The sequence below is a fragment of the Gymnogyps californianus genome, chromosome 9 (assembly GCF_018139145.2).
Source record: "Gymnogyps californianus isolate 813 chromosome 9, ASM1813914v2, whole genome shotgun sequence".
NCBI classification, from domain to species: Eukaryota; Metazoa; Chordata; class Aves; order Accipitriformes; family Cathartidae; genus Gymnogyps; species Gymnogyps californianus.
The window spans coordinates 15,366,107-15,393,065 of NC_059479.1; the positions used below are offsets into that span (position 1 = coordinate 15,366,107).

General features: G+C 40.2%; 1 protein-coding gene across 3 annotated transcripts in view; it reads left to right on the top strand.

The window, feature by feature from the left end:
* AFF2 (ALF transcription elongation factor 2) overlaps positions 1 to 26,959 on the top strand; it is a 343,346-nt gene that overhangs the window by 224,809 nt on the left and 91,578 nt on the right. For 2 of the 3 annotated variants that reach the window (XM_050901642.1, XM_050901643.1), the window contains exon 8: positions 24,655 to 24,706. In XM_050901642.1, coding sequence (XP_050757599.1) covers positions 24,655 to 24,706 — 52 coding nt within the window. Of the gene's footprint in view, positions 1 to 24,654; positions 24,726 to 26,350; positions 26,375 to 26,959 lie in introns of all 3 variants that reach the window. The other variant, XM_050901644.1, reaches the window with a different exon arrangement.

The following is a 26,959-nucleotide window of genomic DNA, read 5'->3' on the forward strand; positions in this document are numbered from 1 at the left end:
GCGCAAGATCCGGTTCTAGAGCCTAGATAGCCCTCTTAAAAACATCCACGATTTAGGTAGTTCTCTTGAAGAAAAATTACTTGTTATTTCACTCTCTGATGTCACGTAGCACACAGCTCCCACCCTTCACCTTAGATATTTTCACTGGGAGTGAAACGCTTCAAGTGGCTGTTGTCTCAGACAGTCGTATCTGTAGCAATTCAGCATTAATAGCATCCCATACTACCACAATGTTTTGAATTATAGAAGAGAGAGTGGAGGGCTTTTTAACTTTGAACACATGCTTTATGTAAATACTCAAGTAAAACATAAGCTTGCAGTGAATTTTTGTAGCCCTTCTCCTCCTGAAGGCCGTATGCCAAGATATCCCTAATGCCTGTGGCTGAGCCTCTGGGGTGATGTTCAGAAGTGCCCACGAGGATGAGAGTTGTGGGGACAGCTGTGGTGTCACCCTGCATTAGAGCTCCCCAAGCCAGTGCTGAGGAGCTGGCGTGTCCTCTCGGCCCACGACAGCCGCAGGCAGCAGTGCTGTGGCATTGCCGCGGTGGTGTAACGCTCAGCTGAGCGGAGCGAAGCGCTGCGCTGCCTCTGCACTGGCACCAGTTTGCTCAGCGTGAGGTAAAAGTCCCCTGACAGCACACCATGACACACTGGAGATGCGGCCTTAATTCTTTGGAGGCGTGAAGATGACCAGGTATGGGAGAGGCCGACTTCTCCTCCTTCCCTGGCCATCACGTGGGTACTGGTCTCAGCAGCCTCCGGCAAGCCAAGTGCAGAGTTGGGCCCGTGTTTTGATAACCTGGTCACTCCGTGTGTGGCCTGCTCTGGCCTCCCAAATCTCTGCAGTTACATGAGGTGCTGTTATGGCCAGGCTAATGACTTAAAAACTTCTCATTAAATATTCCTCTTGGCGAGGTTTGGTTCATAGATGCTCTCGGGGCGGGGGGGGGAAGTCCTGAGTGTTAAAAAACCAGCTCTATTTTTAGGCCTTTTTCCATAAGATTTTCTCAAATGACTTGCTGCAATAAATGGGTCTTTTTAAATTTGAAAAGTTCAGTTCTAAGTTCAGGGGTAGCCCTCGGGCACTGTGGTGGAAGATCCTTGTACATATTACAGAGTGATTATTGACAGAGTTTAAGTTTATTGACCCTGCTCTCCTAATTCCTAACAAATTTTCTAAATGCGCTCTTTAAAATCCCTACAGAGCACTGCAGACTTTGGGTAATTCCAGAGCTGCATCTGAGATTATTGCTTCATTACCTTCCTTCTTTCCATCCCCTTCCCCAGACTGACTGGTCCTCTGACATTTCTTTTTTAATATATTCTAAGCAGAATATGTGTGTTTGTCCTACCTATAGCTTTCTGCTTAGCATTTATCCAGCACATCTGATCTATTCTGTTGATTCAGGCACTTTCCACTCCTGCTCTAACCTATTTCAGCAATGTACTTGCCCATGCTAAAAAAAAAAAAAAAAAAAAAGGTTTTTTCAGCAATTTAATAGGTTTGCCAATGGGTTCAATGAAAACAGATGACATGTTTATTCCTGTATTGACAACTGAGAATGTTCTGAAAGTGTGTGTGAACTTTCCACCTGTCCGGCTTCCCTGAGCAGACTTACGTCTCTTCTCTTCCCAGCGACCGCCATGATACAGAGTTTCTTGCTGGAGGGTTGACTTGACTCCTTTTCCCCCGCTGTCAAGCTTGCACAACTGAGGGATAAAAATCCTACTTGAATTAGTAAAGAAAAACTGAATATTTAATTCCTGCACAGGATTCTGGGGTTGATAACTTACAGCTACGCATCGTATAAATTAAGTACAGTTTGTGCTTAAGTGCTTTTTTATTAGACACTGTTGAGATTGTTAATAGCAGGTACGTTCTTTGCATTTTAGAGAAAGTTACTTGCTCTGAAGTGATTGAAAATCAAGCAATATGTCTATCTTCAGGTAGGAAATCATTCTGAAAATTAGAAGGACAATGTGTTCTTCCTTATTTAATGTTTCCACCTTCCTTGGCAATAACTGTATTGCATTAATACTCAATATGCCTAGCAATTCACCAAAGCATTTTCTTAATCTCACTTTTTTGCTATGATGGCAAATTAGGTGTTTCTTTTAAGGGTTAACCTTAATTCATACAAAGTTTTCGAGTTCTCTCATATGTGAGTTAATAGAGAAATATTGTCTGTAAAACATTGCCTAAAATTTTAGTTTTTGTCATAAATTTTCACAGAATGTTCACCTGAAAATTGAGAGGAAATCTTTACTTAGAGAAAAAAATCAGGTACTTTGGGTGTCTTCGTGCCCCCTTTCCATTTTTTTCAGAAAAAAGAAGAAATCTTAGCTTAATTACACAAATCCTCCCTAATTCTGTCCAAGCAGGGTGTGTAGTTGGAGGCACAGAAGTGTCCAGAGGAACTTCTCTGGGTGGTGGTCTTATTTCAGGTTGAATGTGGCAATGCAGGAGGTATGACTCTTGCCTGTATAATCCTCACATGGATCGTTATGAGTCAGAAGATGTTTAGAGAAGAAAGCAGGGGAAAGTAGGAAAGAAAACAGAGGAAAATCAGCTTAACTCTGCCCAGTTAGCATCAACTCTGTTCCTGTTTCTGTTGCAACTTTCTCTGTGGGGCTAAGGAATTGCCTTAGACTAAGTTCAGGCGGTTGGTTGGTAAGGGTTATTGTGCAAAACTTAACTGTCACTTCCTGACCCACTGCGTGCATGGCCTGATAACCTTGCTCATGATCCTCATGAGTTGGCTTGTCCTCGTGTGCAGTTTGTGTGTGTGATGCTTTAAGTTAAGACAGATACTAATCATGTCTCTTACAGTACCAGGGAGATGTTTAAAAGTTACAGGGATGAGCGTGGAATACAGTAGATGAAGAAAAACACAGATGTTAGGGGAAGATGAATTTGTCGTTAAGGCACTGGATTGGTGCTCAGGAGAATTTGATTTTAATTTCAGCTCTAACAGGGACTTCCTGTATGACCTTTTGGAAATTACGTCTCAGTTCTCAGTCTGTAAATAGGAATAATGTTTTTTCCCATTCCTTGTCTTTTCAGTTTAGACAGTACAGTTGCTAGAGCAAGGACTCTTTTGTATTATGTCTTTGTACTGACCTGGCACAAGGGACCGTGTTCTCTCTGGGTGCAGCCACATGTGTATGATATGACACAAAGGTGTGGTTAGAGATAGGGAGGGGAAAAATGTAAAATTGCGGAGTGGATATACATGTCACTGATTAAGAACTTACGGAATTTAATATGGGATGTTTAGGATAAACCTAATGAAAACATTACCTATTATAGACTAAAATTTTTATAATTTCTGTGAACCTCTGTACTATAAGAGGCTTCTGTAAAAAACCTGTTAGTTTAATCTCTGTTGAACTCTAATAGGACTTTTTACATAAGCTAGTTTTTAGCATGCTTTTGGGATGAGTACATTACCCATGAGCAGTGAACTCACAAGCGAGTTATGCGGGTAATCCCAAATGAGTGCCAATAAAACTTTTATAACACATAACATCATTATGGAATTTGTTTATGCCACATATTTTACAGGGCAGAAAAAAACTATTTCGGTCATATATTAGAGAGTTTATAATGTTTTTTTACTGGTGCTGTTTTTCACATCCCTCTGCCTCTAAAGCCAGGCCAAGTGAATACCAGCAATCCTAGAAGGAAGGGAAAATTAGAACAAACACATGTTTGAAATCTCTCTGAAAATAAAACAAGGGCCAGATTCTAATCTCCTCACTCATACCAAACACCACCTTACTCCCTGAATAGCCCCATAGATTTCTTTGGGACCATTTGTCAAGTGAAGTGCTATTTGACATGTACAACAATACCCAGAATTGGCCTAATCTGAACTAGCTTTTTCCATTTAAGCCCTCCAAAGCTTGCTGTCTTCAGCGGTTAGAAACACATATTTATGGTTTTTTATCGCATCAAAAAGAAGAATTCTCACGCTGATTAGAGGGCTTGTTTTGGCCCCTTTTTAACAGACTTGTGTGATGCCAAGCAGAATCCTAGCGCCTTTGTAAAGGTGAGACAGAGGAAAGCCCTCCTAAACGAGTGGCTGGCAGGCTGAGCACGCTGCTTCCCACCCCGTTCGATAGGTCATGTTTGGGCAGCAGAGATGGAAGAATTTGGGCCTTCCACTTTCACCAGCTGGAATCAGCAGCTTTACAAACCCCACCTCATACCACTGATACAACAGATGTAAACCTGTTGCGCTGATGTAATACCCTTCTCCCCGTCACTTCAGCATATTAGCTGCCATGTCCCATATTCAGTTCCCATCCTCTTGGGAGCAGTTATTTCACCTTAGAGACTTGAATCCTCTATCTTTCCTAGTGTAAATACAGTGCATTGTAAGAGAGAATTTTTATCTCTCTCTCTCTTGTTTTTCTGCTGCTGTGTTAATTTTATTGTCAAGATCATAGATCCTGAACTAGTAGGCATAAGTCAATCGAAGAACTTGACTTTATTGAGAGCAGGATCAGGCCATAAATGTCCTGGATTTGTTCTTTTGTCTCACATCAAATAACGCCACCGATAAAATGCCCTGTCTGACGATGGCTAATCAAGGATTGCTACTTAAAGCTCCACACGTAACCTAGCTATCTCCACATTAACCTCCTCCTTTCATTTCCTTGGTTATGTTGAATAGGAAACAGTTATTGAATCACAATTATGTTCATAGAAACCATTTGATTAATTGACTATGTTTTGAACTCTTGTGACCCGAGGCTGAAATATAGCTTAGACAAAAGTGACAGAAGCCCAGTGATGGGATGGGGCTATAAAAGAGCACCAGTAAACTCTCCGTGGGCAGCCCACATGCACGTTCATGTTTATCCTTGTGGAACTTGCTAAAAGTAAAGACAGATGTCCAGCTTATCTCATGGAGTCAATAGCAATAATAAGTATGGATGCTGCTCACTGTGAGTTGAGCCTACTCCTGCTGTCACTATGTCTTTATGCGTCCACGGGGAGAAAACCTGGAAGGGGGGGGGGGGGGAAGTATTGCCAGAAATCCCTGTAGGCTATCTGAGAAGGAGCGGATGTGTAAAGCATTTCTTTCTGCATAAACATTTAGAAATCAAGCTCTCATAAGTCAGGGATCCACCAAATGTGGTGTGAAGAGGCAGATGAAGCCTGCCTTCTGGCATGCCAGCATTTGCTGATTGATTTGGAATGCAGAAGGGCCCTTTTTATTTTTATTTTAAAATTTGAACCACATCTTAATACAAATCAGGTGAAAAATAAATTGAAAAATAGCAAGCCTGAGATTACAGATGTGCCAGCTTCATATTGTTCAGTTTAGCTGAGGTCATAGTCAAACCCATCAAGTTCACATCGTTTAGTGTATGGCCACTGAGGTAATATTCAAACAAAAGAAAAGCAGTCAGAATACTGATACGCTCCTACTTTGCCAGCTGGCCTCATTCAGCTGTACAAAGCACACAGGCTTCAGCTCTGTAAGGAACTCTAAATCAGTAAGGAATACAGGTTTTTAAAAGGATTTTCTGTTCCAAACAGCCCATTCGTGCTCCAGCTCTCTGACTTTAGATCAGTCATAAAGAGGAAATACCTCTCCTAATATGCAGTTTCATATACTGAAATTTAAAATGTAAGAGCTATGCTAATGATGATACAGTTAATTTAGACAGAGGAATTTTTCAACAGGGGACATTTGTATTCTGCTCAGTGGTTTAGAAATAGCTTGAACTTCCTAGAAAGCCTACAAGTAGAATTACTGGCATCCGTTCCTCCTCCATACTGGTGATGTTACCATGCTGGTTCCCTGCACACAGGTATAGATTTATGTAGATTAATTTGGTATAGTACAGTGAATTGCCACTATGATAGATATTTTAGAATTACTTCCTAGCACAGCCTAATGGCTGGAATCAAATAAAACATAAAAGTAGATTTATATAGATTGCTGTATAAATCAGATAAAGCTTTCTGTTACCTAGCATTGGTAAGGGAAGCTTTTCCTGCAAATAATATAGAAGTTGTTCATGTAATATTTTCATTATTTCAGTGAGAGTAAAGCAACAAAAAAGAAGAAAAGAAATAAACAAGTCTATCGAGCTTAGCTACCGTTAAACATCATTAAGTACAATTTTGCCTGACAAGTTCTCTCATCTGGTGATGGGTGAAATGGTAGAAAAGTAGACTGAACAATTGCATAAACCCAAATGAAATATGCCCTTGTATTCTAAGTGTGCACAGTTCAGTCAGTTAAAATAGAGAAATTTATTATGCTTTAGCAGCTTGAGCTTAATCTGGTTTTAAATAGATCTCTTTTTTTTAACTTCTTGCTGAGATTTAACTGGTTTGAGAAGACACATGACGTAGTGCTACACAGTCTCTTGCTCACTCTCTCACCAGTTTACTTTGAAATAACTTTAATAGAGTACTGATGATGAAAATAACTCACAGGAAATGTAGATGAGCCTTTAAACAACAGTGAATATATTTGTTTTGTTTGAAACGAGTGGATAAAGGCTTAATGAAAGAGACAAGAATACAGAGTGGAGAGAAAGGAGATGGGTGTAGCAGGCAGAGCAGTCAGCAGCACCGTCCTGGGGACTGGGGGAGTCACCCAGGCAATGGTGTGTGCCACAGGGCATCCCCTTTTCATAAGCCTCTCAAGGTTAATAGCTCTCAGCATTTTGGGGCCAGCCTATCAAATTTCTTACTGGTCGTTTTTTAATATCAAACTGCTACTGTGAACCAGTCTGAAACACTTTGCCATATTGGCCACCCATTGCCAAAACAAGTTGGGAATGTTTATCAAAATATCCTCACATAATGTAGGCAAAGCTCTCACCTGCCTGCATACAAAGTGTGCTGTGCTATTTCTCAAGGTGGGGAATATATGATCTTTACCTAGTGGAATATTTTGACTGCAGACATTTTGTTTGATATTATGCTGTAGTTTTCCACTTATTCATTAGATCCCTCAGCCTTTGTGGTTTTTCTCAGGTAATTCTGTAATTGTACCAGCTGTGATAAATACTTTCTTGAAATCTTACTTGAAGAAATTTGGCTCAGTCCCTTTGCATGTGGAAGGAAATAACCATCTAACTTAGTGTTTGCACCGTTGATTGATACAAGCAGCCATGCCAGATGCATGGGTAATTACTTGTGCATTTACATTAGATCCCACAGAAATGGAAGAGGGAAGTTTTTTCAGGAAATTTTGTGTGTGTGTGTGTGTGTGTGTAAGAAGTTCAGCAACCAAGTGACACCAAATTCTTCTTATAACTAGGAAGGGGACTTTGGCTGGCACAGGCTGCACTAACAATAGGATGATGGACCCTTTCACCTTCAGGTTACCAGTTTAAATTCAAGGCAGATTGGTAGTGAACAAAAGTCATTACACTCTCAGAGCTATTCAGTGGCCTGTGTGAAATGAATCGAAGGTCTCAATCAGAGTCTAATGGACATGTGTCCAAATCCAGAAGCTGTAATCCTAATTGGCACTGTTGTTGATAGTGGCGGCATAGAGGCCAAGGACTGAATGGGCATATAGACTGAATTTACTCTCCTTGTCCAGAGCTGGGTTAAAGACCAGTAGAGTAGGTCATAGGATGTTTGTGTTAGTGCTGCACATGATATGAATGTTTTCTGGATTGAGAAGGGACTGCAAACTTGAAAAGCATTCATGGAGTCTTAAGTCTCCTAAAAAGCCCTAAGCTAACTTTTTTTTTTTTTCATTTAGAGAAAAAATTGCTAGTAATGTTTGTTGAGCTGACTGAAGCTTTGAGGTGTCTTAACTAAAAAAGTAGGGAAAAAATGTTTTAATTAAAAGTCAGAGAATACCAGGAAAATCAGTAGAGAGACTGTGTGTACTGTTCCTTCTTATGAATGACTGTTTAAACAGAACCAGATTCTCTGGTTTTTAAAATGTATTTTCCTAGAAGAAAGTTGCTGTTTCCTAAAAAAAAGGAAGAAGAATAGCCCTAAAAAAAAGAATACGCCCCCAGCTGACTGCCTGAAGCAGCCCTATGACCGCGAGTATGTATTGTGATCAGAGACCATATATTGCTAAAACTCCTTGATGGAATGAGTTTTAATTTGGTTTACAGAAAGCTTTAGGGGATATGACTCTCTACAAATTAGACCACAGGAGCTATAAAATGAAGGATGTCCTCCCTAATTAGAAACAGTGGAGCGGTCTGGTGTTCTTCCTAGTTGTAGCCTCATGGGTACTCTCTCACAAGTGAACTCTAGGCAATAGATGCTTCTCTAGTAACTGTTATTGGTCTTTTTACTGGAGGTTATCTGTTGTCCAATTTTCTGTCTCCAGTTCTGACCATGCCTTTCTACATAGCTGTGGTAAACTCTTAACTGAAGTTTTGAATGGCTGCTGCAAAACACAAATTCATCTGTTGCTCAGTGATTAGCCACCACTACCAGAGTAGCTTATTTTGAATACTAGGAAATGGTTCTCAAACTCAGGTGAACATGGCAGTTAGTTTAGGGGGTTCCTTTTGCAGCGTGTGGCTGTACCAACTCTGTTTTCTCTTTCCTCTTCTGTTGAAGTTAATGAGAGCTCTAAGGAGAGGAATATAGATGGACTGAAATAAATTATGCTTTATGCTAATCAAATTCAATTTTCTAGACACATTTTTTAACAGGAAAGCATTCATCAAACTGGGATCCAGGATTTTGGACAAGAAAATAATACAGTTATTTAACTATGGCTAGAAAAAAAATGGTGCCTGCAAATCTAATAGTGGGATGTCTACAGTGTGTCATTTGTGCCAAATGATAAAAACCAAATCTAAGCATAACTGCAAAAGAGCATTAGGCATAAATGCACAACAGTAAAAAAACCAGCTACAAATGTATTTCCAAACTGCATGTGACTGGAAAGCTGAGTGTGGAGCTGAGCTAGGAGGTATTCTGAGGCTGTGCTTAAGCAGCTGTAATTTGACTTTTTTAATTGTCAGTAAGGGAGGACATCCAGGCTCTTAATTCATCAACATCTTTTCATGTAGACTTACATGGAGTAGGACCAATGACTGGTCCAATGAAAGCTTTAATTTACTTGTGACATATTGTTTCGACTCGGAGTTGTTGTAGACAATCTGAGAACAATTACTAGGTGAATAAGAGAGAGAAAAAAAGTCAAGCATTGCTCTGGAATATAAGTAAAAAATGGAAATTTAAAATCAGTCAAAATATTTATTTTGCTGCCCAGTGCGAGGTATTACTGACAGGAAAGGGCTGTATTTTTAAGTGTGATTGCTGTTTAGATTTTACCAGAATATATAACTGAACATGTCTCATGACCGTCTTATTTTCGTGTAGTATTTCATCCTCTGGCTTTGTGGGGGAACTTTATGCCAAGAGAACTCACTGGAGACTGAGTGACAGATCAGGCTGTTGTCCCACATTCCCTTTCTACTAAATCACAGTTTTCTTTAGATGGAAGGTGGCTATTGTGAAGCTGTCAAACTGAGGAAAGTTAAATGGGCTGAAGTGAAGGCTCGTGTTAACAATAGCAGCTATCTCTGTCAAATGAAAGCTCAGCAGACAGTTACAAGGCAATTCGGCACTGATGGGTGGTCGATTAAAAACAACAAAAGGCAAGATGAATGAAAGGGGAAAATCCCTATTACTTTGTGGTAGGAGCAAGGGGAAAACCAAAGATAAAATAAAAAGCCCACCTCGCCCAACCTCGTAGCAATTGGAACAGACTTGTAGTTAGCATGACCTTCATCATCTCAGATATGGCACAATAAAACTGACAAGATTATTTTCTCTTCAAGCAGCGCTGAGGTATTTTCATTGGCAAAAATCTGGAAAAGTAAAATAAATGCAGAGTTCAAGGCAATTGAAGAATTCTAGAATCTGATAACAGCTGGAACATAGTGCCACCAGGAAAAATAGCCAGGTTTTGTGCTAAAAAAATTATGACTTGATCATTTTTTTACAGTGTCATATCTGAGATTTTGAAGGTTACCCTATAGACAACCAGAAGAGGATTAGAGAGAAATTATCTTTGAGCTCAAGGGAGCACCAATTTAAATTGGATTTGAGATATAACTTTTGCATTACCTTAGAAGATGAAAGGTAGTGTTGTGCCCTGATAGTTACCCAGCTACCTAACCATATGTATCAACTGGATTAGTCTGTAAATTAACAGCTCGCGCATCAAGTGCGAGGTGTATCATGCAATTTCCTCTTTGTGGGACTCATCCTGTTTCAATTGAATTAACATGAAAACTGAGCAAAAGTGGGGAGGGCTTTGCAGCTTGCACGTCAGACATAAGGTAAATGTACACACTTGTCCCTCAGAAGATAATTGTTACTAAGACTTAGACTTGCTACAGCAGGTGTATAAAGTAAGATGAGAAAGTACAAAAGTAATAGTATAGGAAAAAAGGCACATTATGTCCTTGTAACCATCCTGATAGAAAATCAAGTTTTGAAACCCTAGTGAAATTTGATGGGAGGCAAGCACCGACACCCACTTAGATCCTATGAAATTCCCATTCCTTTTCTCACAATTTAAATGCTAGGAGGCATTCCGTGAAATTCAGAAAGCCAAGAAAAACAAATAGGTTCTTACACAGCATGCAATTAGGACCCAGGTTGTTGCCAACAGTGGAGCCAGGGTTCAAAGAGATTCTGAAAAAATATTGGAATAAAGAATTTGGGAGACATAGGTACTCTATGAGCATAATGAACCAAGTCTCATTCCAGTTATATTAGGAAAAATAATTCAGTACTAACAAATTGTTCCATTGAACAGTCTCCTGTGACAAGATGTAGAGCTAGATGTACCACAGGACTGATTCAGTCTGACAATTGTGACATATTATTATACTATTATTTGTCTTTGTAAAGTCATGACGTCATTGGACTTTATCAATGAAATTAAGTTTAATCTGCATCACCCCTAGGTTTTGCCCTTTGAAGAAAAGATTGAGTGTCCATTTATCAATTTTATGTACTAATATTGTTGTTTATTTGTCTTATAATAACATTGAGATACTCTAGTCATGGACAAAGAAACCAAGTGCCAGGCCTGGTATAAATGTACAAAAAAAGAGGCAAAAAATTAGTATTCTGGAATTTTCTTTTCTGGAATGTTTTTAGCACTGAGGACTATGTTACGAGTTTCAAGATTTTGTCAATGGTAACATGCATTTCATCTCATAACTAAATGAATTTGATAAGTAAATAATATTAACCTACCTCTCAGAGAATCAACCACAATGTTCCTGAAAGGCTTTGCAGTAAAGGAAGACCAGAGTGGTCTCAAGATGACTTTGGGAGAGAGATGTTAAAGCAGGGAGCTGCTAAAGGAGGTCGTCTTTCTGCTGATCTTGGAAATGTCAATGTATGTCATGTTCTCACTAGGATCAGAACCATGATAGTAACTTGCAGGGTTTGCTCTCAGTAATTAGGCATAAACAGTGTCTGTGGGTATCTCTACTGTAACCTTTTAAACGAATAACTGAATATTCCTTTCTTGGTTCCTCCCAGCTTCATTCTTCTAACATTGGAGAGGGCTCTGCAAGCACAAATTAGCAGATAGCTCAAAAGTAACCCGGGCTTCCTAGGGAATATAAAAAAAGGAGAGTATTTGTACATGGGGTGTGCGTGAATGTGGGGAAATGCTAGCTTTTCCAGAGTTACACCATTTGCAGTGATACTGAAAAAAATAACCTCTGCAGATTTCAGGCCAAAGTGTGGTTTAACTATGTGGCACAATTTATAGGGTAAACAAACTTTCAGTAAGAGCTAACTATATCAGAAAACTTCTTTAACATTCACAGAAGGCACTGTTAAATTATTTCAGTGCCATAATTCAAAATGCTGAGGAAAATTCTCCTGTATTACAGCCAGTGCAAGATTGGATCTGTAGCCAAGTACATCAACATAAATGTTCAGCTGTCTGGGGAAATACAAGTCTTACACTGTTACTTAGGGGAAAATGTGCACAGACATGGTGGAGCCCCTTATGAAACAATCCTCATTTTGTTAAACAATAGGATCAAATTTTCAATCAGGTTATCAAGCATATTGCATTCTTCAAGCTTGCCAAGCAAAGAGAAGTATCAGCATGAAGATGGATATATTTTTACTGAACTAATGATGTACGAAATCTGGAAGTGGAAACATACGTTTTCATTTTATCCTCTAATTTTTCTTTTTACATTATAAGTGAAAGGAAATGCTTGGAAGTATTTGCAGTTATTCATATCTGTTTATCTTAGAGTGATTATCAGAGCAAACAGTGTCAGGCATTGTGTTTGGATCTGAGCCTGAAAAATAGTGCTTGCAGGAATAAGGATTACTTGCATGAGTCAGTGTTTTCAGGACTGTGCTTCGTACTTGATTTCTATCATGCATATTCAGTGCCTTATAAATCATCCAGATTCAGAAATCATTTAAGTATTTTATTCATTTATCCCCTCTATTTATATTAGTTTTAGTCTTGCTTGGTTTTATCCCCTCTATTTATATTAGTTTTAGTACTGCTTGGATTAATCTGGTTTTACATTTTTAGATTGATCAACAGAATGTTCATTTAAGGATAGAAGTGAACTGTCTTACTGAAGATTCATTTCTCTTTGCAAAATTTGTATCAGATCTGTGGGATAGGTGTGGATTCTCGATGTAGGATTTTGCAACTACAGGAGAAGTGGCTTTAAAAACTGATGAGAAATTTAGTGCAGTGAAAATGAAGCTCACCTTCCCCAAGATCGCCTTATCTTTGCTTTCTATGGGGACTTTTGCTGATTGATCAGCCCTGAACTACCTTGTGTACCGGGCACGGTCCAGCAGTGTATTTCATAAAGGTGTAATGCTTTTGCAGCATTGAAAACCCCAGTCATTTCTCTCACGCACGCATAAGCCCCTGGTACTTGCTCATCTTCTCTGTGGCCGACCCCTGCTCTTTATTCACCGTGCACCATCAGCAGGCCAGTACGCAGGACTTGCATCCCCTCTTGGAATCCTGCTTTGGTAATGCACACCCCTGAAAATCTCTCTTTAAGTCAAGTGCTAAGCTTAAAGCGTTCTTGAAAAATCTGACGTGACAAATTTTACTTTTCTGCATATAACAAACACTGTTTCTGAAGCTAAAGCTCCCATTCTCCATAGCCTAACATATCCCTGAAAACCGTGCCATGGCTGCATTGCCTTGCCTTTTCAGTATCTGCCACTGGAAGACCTCCCCCTACCACTCTTTATTAAACATCTTGAGTCTTCCTTTTGAACAAGTAAATAAATACTTCAGTTTTATGAAGTTATTGTTCATTTGCACTGAAATGAAGCAGCCAGACCCCTTTACTGGGTTACAGGACACTCATCCCCGACAATTCATTCTTGAGGACAAATTGACTGCAGGGATTCAAAAACCTCTCAACCTGAGATCACTGTCAGAGAGCCTTTGTTGCCATTCCTCCACTCATCTGATTAGTTAGGGTCCACTCGCACTGAACTTTTTAATATACAAGGACATTGGTCACACTACAGCTTTTTTAGAGGCTAGTGTTGTGAAAGAAACTGGCAGGCTTTGCCTTCAGCTTGCTTCTTGCCAAATACTCTTTATCCTTTCTGTGAAGGGATGAGCAGGTCCCAGCAGTGCCTGAGCTTTTGAGGATCTCTTGAGTTCATTTTACGAGTTTGCACGTTTCCTCACATTAGCAAATACTGTAATTTGAGTAAACTTCTTCTAATGGTCAGTTAAAAAATGGTGTTTCTACTAAAGGAAAATCTGCTTTGTATCACGAAGAAGAGACCATGTCTCTCTGCTCCTTTCCTATCCCTTCCATTCTTCCTCCAAACCAAGGCTGGCACAAGTGCATATTCTGCAAAAGCACAGTGAGATACTTGGTTTTAGTTTGTCTTTGGCATTTTCTTCCTCATTTTCTTCCACCTCTGCCTTCTCTTTTCCACTTTTCTATTACTACTTTTTATGGGATTTTCATAGAATCATTTCTTTCTCTGTCTTCCTCTGGTCTTTTTGTCCCTGTCTCCTTAACCAAGACATGACCATAATGGCATCCATGTTTGAGCTGGAAAACTCTGATGAGTCTAATACTAGACAGAAATAGTTTTTACTAGACAAAATAATTTTTCTCTTCTATATGTGCCTAAGCTATGAAAACTGAGTGAAAAGTTCCCATGTCATATTAGAGTGCTGTGAACCCATAGGAGGAGATGTGTCTGCACTGGAGAAACATTAACTGAGCAGTACCCTTTTGCAGACCTGTGTTTGGTTTCAGGCCATAAACACATATTGACTATGAACACTGTTCAAAGGCTTTGTTAAGGAATGGAGACTATGGAGGGAAATAGTTCTGATGTTAATTGTAGTCAAGAGGTTGTTGGGCCTTGTTATGGCTAAAAGAGTTTAAAGTGGGGAAATGATTTGTGAACTGGGGATAAATTGTCCTGTGTCGAACTTTTTATTTACTTGACACCCTGTTCTCAGCATCCAAGGTCCAGGCAGCTGCTTTGATTTGCTCACTCAGAGCTTTCTCTGAGACTCTTTTGGCTTTTCAGATCCACCCTTATTTGTGAAGGGTGGATAAAGTTGACTCCTCTTATGGAGGAAGACTGGAAAACCACCCCCATCCTGCTGAGGTCCTGCCACAGGACTGTGCCAGGGCAGTGAGAAGAAGGAGGCAGAGGTCCCTCTGTGTGCATTACGCTGCATATTGAAGGTGTAGGACACCCATTGCCTTCGTTGGCTACTGCGAATGGGCTGTGGTTGGGAGGGGACGGGTGGATACTAGCCCCAGCATCACACGCAGCTGGTGTGGAAGGGCTGCGGGTTCCATTGCAGCTCACAGACTGGAACAGACCGGCGCTACTGGTGAGCTGCTGTGCAGCCTTACCCCATAGCAGGCGCTGGACGAGTTTCTCTTCCTCATCACCCCACTGCCCAGCTCTGCGCAGTCCTAATACCCACGCTGGAGAGGAACAGAGTTCATCTCAGTCCGTACTGCCTCTGTAAAGCGCCTTGAGGACTCGGTGTCATTCTTATCGCTAACGCTGAAGTACAGTCTCTCTCCATGACACTGAACTTTGCAGACAACAGTTTGGAATCAGAGGCAAATAGTTCAAATGGCAGAAAGAGCCGCAAAAATGCATCAGTATAAAGGTTTTCATGAACAAAAAAGCTGCCTCCACTCCAGACCGGGTTATTGAAGCTTAAGATTTACCAGACACAACTCATTTCCAATCTGCAGAAACAAAAGAACTCTGCTCTTCAGATACGAGATTAGTCTATGTAAGGGGAAAACAGTGCACAGAGAAAGATTTGCGAATGTCATGTTGGTACTGACAGCTCATCAAACAGCTCCTTGAAGGACTCACTTTGCTACCAGATTAAAAAAGGAATAAAATAAAAGAGAAAAGAACATAATCAATGAATAAAATTAATGTCCCTCTATATGCACTGTAGAACATTGGGTAGATGAGCCAGTCCTATGTTATTTGTTCCCTGTTGAACAACTATTTTTAATATATTTTCTGGTATGATTTTTTAAAGTCACCTTTGCAAGTTGCTGTAGAATTATCAATCATTGTTTAACTGTGTGCTAAGTTCCCAAAGCCTTTGTGTGTAAATATGCCAACTGAAGGCTTGTTTACCAGAGAAAATACTGGTGCTCTGGCTGGAGACAGTTTTAATCAAATATGGTTGCAGTAAGCAGGTGTTTTTCATGTGGAATGTATTGGAAATGAGTATGTATCACAGAAATGGCTCTTGGACTATATATTGCGCTTGACAAATAGCAGAACCCAAAATTATATCAGCCGTTGCAGTTGATCAAAGGGAAAATAGTAAAAGCTTTGTGCGCACTGGCAGAATCTGGCACACTAAAAAAGGTGAGGTCCTCATTTTTATTCTTCAAAAACTTGAAGAATACAAGTTCTACACTGATGTTTTTAGAAACTGTTATTAGTCCCTCTCTGTATTTTTCCTGGACCCATACTTTTCTTTGTTCTTGTCTCTCTTTTCTCTCTCTCTTTTTTTTCCGCCCCCTTTTTGCTTCAATGATACATCATTCTCAGGCCTTGCCAAACAGAGAGGTATGTTGTACTGAGGAGTAATTGGACAGTGAGGGAGACACAATGTAATAGAGATTGCATTTTTCTAGACAGAAGGCATAAACGGTGCTATTAGTGTTATTAAGACAAAAATATCAACTCACCAGCTTGAAACAAAAAGGTGCTGCTTTTTTTTGACTTTTTAAACTGCCTATTACACTGTTAAAATATTTTGACCCAGTTCTGCTTCCATTCTATGGGGAGCTCTTTGGGAGCAGGATTGGACCTCAACATGGATGTGAAGTTATTGGATATGCTACAGTGTTATTCATGCTAAATATACAGATTTCCATCTACGCTTATAATATACAGATAAAATTTGGCAGTAGGTTTCTCCCTCCTCCCAAAGTTCTTGTCTCAGCTTTAATGGAAAACAAAATGCCTGTCAACAGAGCAGTAGTTATAATGCACTTAGTAGCAACTTAATATTTTAGTTGCCTTGAAAAGCTTTTTATACATAGAGATTAATGGATGGCTAGATAAAGAAATTCTTCTACTGAAAGAATTAATTTTGCTTAATCCTTTTGAAATTAAGAAATGATATGGAGAGATGAGTAATGAAGTGCACTCTCTGATTGTGAGGTACCTAATAGATAACCACAGGGGTTACTTCTCTCTCACCAGCTGTAATTACACTAATTACTGATATGGTGCCAGGAACACTAAGGCAGGCTGAGTGTGACAACACAAAATGGAGTGTTTCTTAGCAAGCCATCTTTCTCCATCAGCTGAGCCAGAGGGAGGCTGACCGTGTTATGAGGCTAATGCGTGCCTTCTCCTGCGGGAGGGAAGAGACCAGGTACCTCTATTGCTCACAGGCTTTTTTGCGGCGAAGACATGAAACTTGACTTCAGTTCTTTCTAAGGGGAGGCAATTTCAGGCCAGAGGCTGAGGACTTGATCTATACCTTAAGCAAATTAGTCCTATTCAGGCCACTGAAACTACTCAAATGAGTAGAAGTTACTCCTGTGAGTAAGAGTTTGCCAGATTGACCTCATCATTGACAAGAATGTAATGAAAGAAAATGGTGGATGAGGAGAAGGAAAAATTAATAAACTATATTTGAGTATGTATAAAATTGCTGGACAAGTGGCCCTGACTATTAAGGTAAATGGTGCTTGTAAAGTCCATTTAATCTTCTGAGATTTTCTTTTACCGTAACTCTTACAGTATCTCAGAGGAAATATTTTAAAGATGACTTGCACATTTCAGCAAAAGAATGAATATCAGGTTTCAAGATTTATCGATGGGATGTTTAAAACAAAAGATCATCTTTTTTCCTTTGGAATTACTCTACCATTTATTTTCATTTCCCCAGTTTTTTTGTCCACTGTATTGTGAACTTCTCTGGGGAAATCTATTGTTAGATGTTTTCACACACGTAGGGCCCCTTCTTCCCCCTTGATAAATGATAAAATTGTGCTCCAGTGTGTGCAACACATTCTCGAAATACATCTGAATTCCATTATACAGTTTGTCATTTGCATGATACTTTTTGAGTTACCACTCTCAGAGAAGTCTTATATACTACAGAGAAATGCACTAGGAAAATTAAAAAGAAGTTCGATATGAAGTCCATAGGGTAAACCGGCATAGATTGTGTTGAACTGATGGCCTTATTTCCATGAAAGTTCAGGGGTAGAAAAGGTTGCATCTCAGTGCTAGTCACTATTTGCATGGACAGTGCTCCCTCCACATAGGTATTGCTGCAAACAAGAGTGTAACGAGGGCTTCGGAGCTCAGGATGGTAATGTACTACTTTTTTCACTTCGACGACATTTATTTGATTCCTGCCTGTTCTGGATTTATGTCTTATTAAGTACCACAAGGGAAATTTGCTATAACAGTCTAAGCTCTCTCTCTAATATCGAACAGAATAACTAGTTGCAGCACATGTTACTCCAATCTAAATCACACAAACCTCCATTTAAAATTGTCCTTTTGTATCAGTGGAAAGTTGAAGCAGGAGGGAACTCTTTCTTTGGAAAGCACCCACATCCTCTGTATGGTTCCCGTACCAGCTACTGCTTCTCCTTATCAGTGCTTTGCTCTGTCTTTTGTGTCACTAGGCACAGTTTCATCCTTACCTTTTCTTTTCAGCCAAATTTAAGCAATACATCTTACCCCGCTAATGGGACAGAAGCATTGTTTGCCCATTGAGGTTGCAAGGACAATGTTACAGATTTACAAAAACAAATGGGCTAAATATTTTGAAAAGCAGGAATCTTATAAATGTATTCCCATTTTACCAGAGACAAACCTGGCAAGAAAAGAATGGCACGTCTGTATGTCTGGTTAACGCCATTGCCTGTCCTTCCTGCAGAAGCAACACTTGTGTTTGTTGTGATGTGACCCAGATGGGATATGCATTTTGTACAAATGTGGTTTGACATGAGCGAGTTAATTTTCTGGGCAGCTCAGGATTAGGGAATTGCCCAGTATTCCCTTCGCTGTCTGCTTGCAACCCCCTCTTCCCTTTTCTCCATCCTTTTCATTCCCACAAGGCTTTTTTTACATCTGAGTGGAGCTCCAGTGCAGTGGTGAACTAATCCAAGAGCAAATTAGAAGTGCAGAACCTCATCCTATTTAGGCTGCCTTTTAAGCGCCTCCTGCGTGATGAAGCTGTCTCACCAAACCTATAACATCTTATTATAAACACAGTGTACTCCCATCACAGCCCTACACAACCAGAGCAGGAAGAAACGCATAGCATTCTCAGAAGTTTGCTGGCAATCCAGACCTTGTTCACTTACAAAAAGCATTTAAATATGTTATCCATGAAACCAAAGAAAGAATGTTGAGCTGTGAAAATACTCCTTTAAGAATTTCAGAGTCTTCTATAAAAATATCTGAAATTGAGTTATGTTGTGATAGTGCTTTTTCAGGGAGGAGATTATCTCACTTCTCCTAATCAAATCCTCACTTGCTCATTCACAGGATCCCAAACCAGCAGGTCTGGTGTGCACAAAACACCTGCTGAACTCAACAGTCGGGATGGGCCACAAGTCCAATTTCAGTGTGCATGCAGCTGAGCTTGGTGACACCCCAGTAAGTTTCAGCCCAGACCCCAGAGCTGCGTTGAGGTTCTGCTGCGTTTGTTTCTCCCAGCACTGATGGGTGGGAAAACCTATTTCAGTGACCCCAGAAGTCTCATCAAGCCCTAGGTCATCTTGCTGTGCAACTTTGGCCTCTCGCTATTCATGACTTCTCTGAAGCAGTTAAAAAAATGTGCCTAGACTTGTATTTTAACTGAGTAACTCATGCTGTAACAACTGTTGGGAGTGGCTAGAGGGACTCTGTGACTCATTCAAGCTGAACATGGACAGGAAAAAGGTGTAAAACAGAGTCTGTCCCACTGAGAAACAGAAGCCATGATGGGACTTGCATAATCTTTTGACATTGTCTGTTAAAAGAACAGATACAGAGGGCTCTCTGATTGTGTTTAAACTGGTTTATTATCATGGCATATTTTTTTAATGATATGTTTGGAAAATGTGTGAAGAGTCAAAGAGAGAAGATAAAAATTTAGCTTGCTATGCCAAAATCATAATAAACTGTTATAAAAATAGTTCATTTTGATTTTGGTCCATCTCATCATCTTCTGAGGCCTGGTACAAGTTGAAGGCTCCTTAAAATAATATTTTGTTGTTACTATTTCTAGTGAGACTTTTACAGAACTCATCCTAATAAAGCCCTCATTCAGCCACTTGTCTAGTTAAATTTGTAAGGTAGGAACAATCTGCTTTGGGAGCCGATTCATCCCTGGAGGAAGTGGGTATTGTAGTCAGTCAGTGAGATTGCCCCTACTTACACCACAGATAAATGTGTTGCTTTGTGCTGACATTTCTGCTTTGCAATAATTTCACATTCCAAATTATAAACCTCTGAAGATTGTAGATTATCATAAATGTGCTGACACAACTTCAACTGTTAGAGTAAATGGCATTCCTCTAATAATGAAATAAAAAATCCTACTTAATCCCATTCTTTCCCTAAAGTGGTGTTTTGCATTAGCTATGGATGAAAAGACAAACAAGTACATGTATATTCAATAATAATGTCAGCTGGGTCAGAGAAGAATAGGAAATAAAATGAATTCATAACACCTCTGGAGATAGCTTTTTGATACAGGCAGTTTTATCTTTGATTTGCCCTCATTGACAGTGTTCATTGTAACTTCAACATATCCACCAAATTAGCCTTCATTAATAGCTGGCCTGATCTTCATAACAAATATACTCTGTAATCTCCAGTCTGGGTGTTTCTGAGATTAACAATTACATAGAGCAGAAGAGATCATATGCTTATTTACAGGGATCTTTCACTCGAGGCCCTAATTTCACGTTCAAACCATCCAGACAGTGTTTGAGAGCTGTAGATACAGAGCTCTTCTGTCTCAGAGCTTTCAAGCTGAAATGGGTTACCTCTCTAGATATGATAGTGAAATAGTCACCTTGGATTAAGGTTGCTGGCAATCTTAAAAAGCCCTTATTGGGCTTTGAGTGTCATCAGATGCTACTTGCTTATAAATGAGAGTTAATAGAAACATTAAACAGTACAAGCTACTGTGACCCACGTCTCCAGAATATTAAGCACATTTTAAAATTGTGGAAGACCATCTAGTCCTCCGCTTTCTGTAAAATATTACCTCATCTAACCAATATCCTCTGGGAGCAGGTTATTTGAACTCTTCAGCATTCTACTTTCATTTCCACATACTGTGTATTTTTAATTTATTCCCTCACTTCTCTGGCTACCATATATTTATTGTTGATACTGTACTCAGTTTCTCTTTAATTATTCCATCTGCCAGGAGAGTGTGATGCATTTTAGAAGCTGTGTGGTTTAGTTGTTTAACCTTTGAGTTTTGTAACTGAATGGGATGACATATTCTTCATTTAGCAGAACAGGCTAAGAAGAATTATATACTCCAAGTGATAAGCTTGGAACTGCTAAAGAAATACCAAAATCCATTTTTTTTTCTCTCTCTAGTCATCTAAACATCCATTAGTCTCTTGAAGGGAACTTATAAATCCCACAAATATAGTTTGTCTGAAACCAACTCTAACAGTTGTCCTTCCTACTAATCATGTTTTATATCCATTTTATATTTTTCAATATTCAATAAACATGTCTTGCGCTTACTGTACTTGTTAGAAAGTGTCTGCAGTATAGGCTGTATGAGGACAGTTATTAATCAGCCATTTCAGATGGCTGTTTGGTTAGTTTAGTAAGTGTATTCATTTATCTTTTTTGTGTTTTCTTCTTTGTTCTTTCCATTTATCCAATATGGAATTTTCTTTGTCCTTTATGGTTTATTTCTACCAGGATATGTCAAAAAGGAGTTTAACGTGTAACAAATGAAAAAAAAAAACCCTGATAGCTGGAAAGAAAAAAAAAACCACCACCCTTTGGGCTTCGTTCTTGAAAAGATCCTTTGCATTATGTCCTCTTAGATCTGCATTAAAAAATAATAATAGAGCGCATTATCCAGCAGTGCTGCTTTAAAGCAGTGGATAATTTACACATTAAAGTGAGATGTAGGTTTAAAAGTAGGAGTGTAGGATTGAATTAGAGTTAAGAGTCAGAATGATACAGTCCTGTATGAAGATGGTCTCAGTTTCCTGGGTGTATTGTCCTTCTGGTGTGTAATGAGACTTGCAGATAACAGTCTGGGACTCTGGATAGATGGAGGTACAGTGATATGTTGAGAGTGGCACAGCAAGTAATGACACTGGGGAAACAAATGAATGTGTCTGCTAGATAAACAACATTAAAAGTTCTGTTCATCACCCAAGTCCAGGCCTCTAAAGATTAATATTTCCTGAAAAATTCTGTACTGGGTTTGCATGGCAAGGTTTTGGTAGCAGATGGGCTACAGGGGTGACTTCTGCGTGAAGCTGCTAGAAGCTTCCCCTGTGTGCGATAGAGCCGACGCCAGCCGGCTCCAAGACGGACCCGCCGCTGGCCAAGGCCGAGCCCATCAGCAACAGTGGTAGCGCCTCTGGGATAACAGATTTAAGAAGGGGGAAAAAACTGCTGTGCAACAGCAGCTGGGAGTGAGAATATGTGAGAGGAACAACTCTGCAGACACCAAGGTCAGCGAAGAAGGAGGGGGAGGAGGTGCTCCAGGCGCCGGAGCAGAGATTCCCCTGCAGCCCGTGATGAAGACCATGGTGAGGCAGGCTGTCCCCCTGCAGCCCATGGAGGTCCATGGTGGAGAAGATCTCCACCTGCAGCCCATGGAGGACCCCATGCCAGAGCAGCTGGATGCCCAAAGGAGGCTGTGAGCCCGTGGGAAGCCCGTGCTGGAGCAGGCTCCTGGCAGGAGCTGTGGCCCCGTGGAGAGAGGAGCCCAGGCTGGAGCAGGTTTGCTGGCAGGACTTGTGACCCCGCGGGGGATCCACGCTGGAGCAGTCTGTTCCTGAAGGACTGCACCCCGTGGGAGGGACCCACGCTGGAGCAGTTTGTGAAGAACTGCAGCCTGTGGGAAGGACTCACATTGGAGAAGTTCATGGAGGACTGTCTCCCGTGGGAGGGACCCCACGCTGGAGCAGGGGAAGAGTGTGAGGAGTCCTCCCCCTGAGGAGGAAGGAGCAGCAGAAACAACGTGTCATGAACTGACCACAACCCCCATTCCCCGTCCCCCTGCGCCGCTCAGGGGGAGGAGGTAGAGAAATTGGGAGTGAAGTTGAGCCTGGGAAGAAGGGAGGGGTGGGGGGAAGGTGTTCTTAAGATTTGGGTTTATTTCTCATTATCCTACTCTGATTTGGTTGGCAATAAATTACATTACTTTTCCCCAAATCAAGCCTGTTTTGCCCATGACGGTAATTCCTGAGTGATCTCCCTGTCCTTATCTCAACCCACGAGTCTTTTGTTATATTTTCTCTCCCCTGTCCAGCTGAGGAGGGGAGTGATAGAGCAGCTTTGGTGGGCACCTGGCATCCAGCCAAGGTCAACCCACCACAAATTCTTAGTTTTAGAAGATTCTTTATCCATGCTACAGTCTTACTTTTATGGGTTCACAAATTACAGGGAGGCATCTGCCATTTATCAGGACGTTAATGACTAGTAGTTGTGTGTCCAGATACTTTGTAACCACTGAGCTGCCCGACAACAGAGGTCACTGAAAGACAGATGACTTACAAACTGGTTTAAAGATCTCCTTGCACTTTCTCTTTTTAAGAGTACCAGCAGGGCTTCGAACCTTCTGATATTTCCACATTGGGATTATTGTCCCCTCTTTACAATTCCTTATACCAGGAGGCTTCCATGATTTACTGGTAGTCTTCAAACAACAAAAAAAAATTCCTAACAGAACATCCATTGATTGCTATAGTTATTTAAAGGCTAACAATAAAAAATCATAGACTTCAGTCTCCATCAAGGCAGAAAGGAAACAGTAATTGCAATTTGCGAGCCTCCTGCCGAGGGTGAAGGAGCTCAGGCTGGGAGAAAGGAAGCTCAGCAATTTTAGTGGCTGTCACAGCGGATCTGGGTGAGATGTGCCGATTCATTCATACATCATCCTGTGATAAGAGAATTTGTCAAGGTGAAAAGATGGGTGTGAGGTAGAAGTGTGCCCAAAGGAGTATCAGCTCTGAGGAGAACCACCAGATAAAAGCATGAATATATGGGAAGCTGTACGGGATTATATTTGGTGGCTGCTAGTCATGTCTTTCTAGGTAGACAGACCTCGAAAGAAGAGACCTTTTCTGCAAAGATGTAATAGCAAATAATATGGTATCTTACCCCATGTGTTTTACCATACCCAAGTCTTGGATTAAAAAGAAAGAAGTAATATAAGATGAGTGTTAATATAGTAATATGCATTATTGAACTCTTTCTTCTGCCAAAGGAAAGGAAGGAGGCATTGGGACAGCCACATCTTTTAGGAGTTTTCTTCCCCTTTAACCAAGGGCAGGGAGCAGTCATTTCCCTGTATTTAAAAAAAAAGAAAAATAAAAATGGGGATATGAATTAGATTCCTAGCTTGGAAAACATTTGCTCTGCCTTCAGATACTAATAACTGTGAGATCCCATCAAACCTCAACCAAGCTCCTCCTCTTCTTGCTATTCTCCACTCTGCATTCTCAGTTTGATAAGGTGGGGATTGGTACCAGCCTCAAAGAAGATCAGTGATGTCCTAGATCAAGAATGAAACATGGAGGACTTTTTCTCAGTTTTTAACAGTCTCAGAGCTGAATTTCCCTTCCACCTTCTAATTTGGAAATACACATAGGAGTATATGGACTAATCACCGTGAGACAATGTGCAAATAAAAGAGGACATGAAAGAGGAGCTGACTGCCAAACTTTATGATGGATGAGTCTGAAAGTCATTTGTTCTTACCTAGCATCACACAGAAGGACTAATACATACATACATACATGGAGTATTCATCAGTTTAGTTATCACAGATCTGATTTTGCTGTTGTTGAATGGAACGGGAGTTTTTCCTCTGACTTTGCTGAAGGGTAGATTCAGCCCATTGTGTATAAAGTTAGTTCATTAAATGTATTTTTGTATTGTCTCTCTTTTTTTTTCAGAATGCTTGAGGATGATCTGAAACTCAGCAGTGATGAAGATGACAATGAACAGGTAAATACATCTCATATAAGTGCATAGACCGTATAATCTGACAAAGTTGTTTCATCGATTGAATGTGATTGCATGTTGGTTTACTATATTTACATCAAAAGCATTTTGAGGTGGTGCAGAATCCATTAGCTTAAATCTTGCTTGCACATACAACCTCTGTGGGAGGAAACTTATTCTTAAATAGGAATGCATTTTGTCAGTTTTGCTGAATTAACTTTGTGAAGTGGATCAAACTAAACCAAAACATGACTTACTAGCCTTGGAATAAGAGACCACACATGGCATCACCCAGGAATACCTAATGTGCTAAGTTTATATCCTCCATTGTGCCAAACTAACTGTGGAACAGCCTCCAATTGTTTCACACTCAATTTCTGAAATCGATTTTTTGGAAGTGAGTGTAAAACGACCACATCAGACCACCAACACAACTGCAGAGTTGGTTTGCACTTTGCAATTCATTTGTACAATTGTACCTGAGAAGAATGGGTCCGTAAGTTTTGTTCCAGTTAGTGAGTGAAGGGCTGGGAGTCCATCGTCAGTAATCCAGTGATTCCCATTTGCGAGAGGGAAAATCCTCAGTGTGTAGTAGTAAATCAATACTGAAATTCTCAGCCTACTTGGGACGTTAATGAAGAATCATTTTCAGAAAACTGACTTGTGTCATTCTCTATCCTTCCCACTTTATAAATATTTATGGATAATGCTGGGAAATAAAGCTGGTGAAATTCATATTCTCAATGTTCTTATCAGGAAAAAAAAGAGACTTTGGGTTAAATTCATCCTTCTTGTTACTTTATGTATGCAATAGGCTCAAATGTTTAAACGTCTGCAATAGAGAAAGGTAATGCTATAATTCAGCATAAGATCATCTGTTCAGCCTGGGAAATGTTAATTATGAATCGATCTTTCTTTCTTATTTATTTTTAAACCACCTAAATGTTCTCCTTCAACCTACCTAATCTGTCCTTTAGGGTCATGCCAGGAAAGATTTACCTTCTGGTGTCAGTTGACCCCTTAGTCATACAAGTCAGTATTTTTTAGCACCAAGTTAGACTTCTGCTCTCATCTGAAGCCAAAGGATCAAAAGCCTGTACTTGTGCAATGCGCTGTTGTACAAACACGGCAGCTTATGAAACCAGCAGGTTTCCTGATCTATTGGAAACTTGCCCAAATAGTCCTGTAAAATGACATTGTGATACTGAGATGCCCAAAATATAGAAATGGAAATATATTATCAGGTAGGAGTTACTTTTGTTTTCCTACAGTAGTAGTTTTCTAATGACTCAAGTAGGCTTATTCCAAATTTACACAATGTACACTGCTAAGATGAAATCATGTATCATTGCTGAATGAAGAAGCAAATGCCTGGACCAGCATTTGCTGACATCAAACGAAAAGCCCTCACTGACTTGAATAGGTGTCATCTCTGATGATGTCTTTCCCAAGCAGGAAAGACATGGTTATGTCTACATTGCACAGTGGAGTATTGATAGCTCTCAAAATATCACTGCTGTCGTGTCGTACATGCATGCCTCTTACCCAAAGGCAGCGTCGTGCACGTGAGCAGTGTCACATTGCTCCCAGTTCAGGGGCTGCAGCCTGAGTCCTTATGCGGTGGTGATGTGCCTGAGCTGTAGGAAGCCTCAGACTGCACCAAAACTCCATGTGACTTTCCAGTAATACCACTCATAGCATAAGCTGCAGACAAACAAGAGAGCACGATAAGGACTGTTCATGTAGTTTCTCAAAATTTTATAGTACACAGAAAATGTTTTTCCTTTTGGTGGTGTGAGCTTCATCTCACTCTAAGTGATTAGAATTGATTCAAATCTCCTAAACTCTCCCAAATAACTTCTTAAGAAACAGATTATGGTGTGTATCTGTAGGGATTCCAAACATGGACGCTTCCAATCATGTAAAAAATAAATGAACTGTCTGGACAAGAATTACGCTGAATGTATTTCTTAAATACCCTGCACTTCGAGGGAAACCTTCATCTTTCCTATGTACCCCACATATGTATGGTTGCATCTTTTTTATTTGTATTACAAATAGAGGGCATAGACAAAGTTATACGCATTATAGGAAAGAATCCCGCAGCTTTTTAGGTTTCCTGAATGAATGACTGTATGTGTCTGTCCTTTAGATTTTTGTCACACACTGCATCCCAGACTAGGGCCTTGCAAAGCTGAGCAGCATGGGTCTGCTGCATCACTCATGCATTACACGGGCAGTGCCTTCACACTTTAG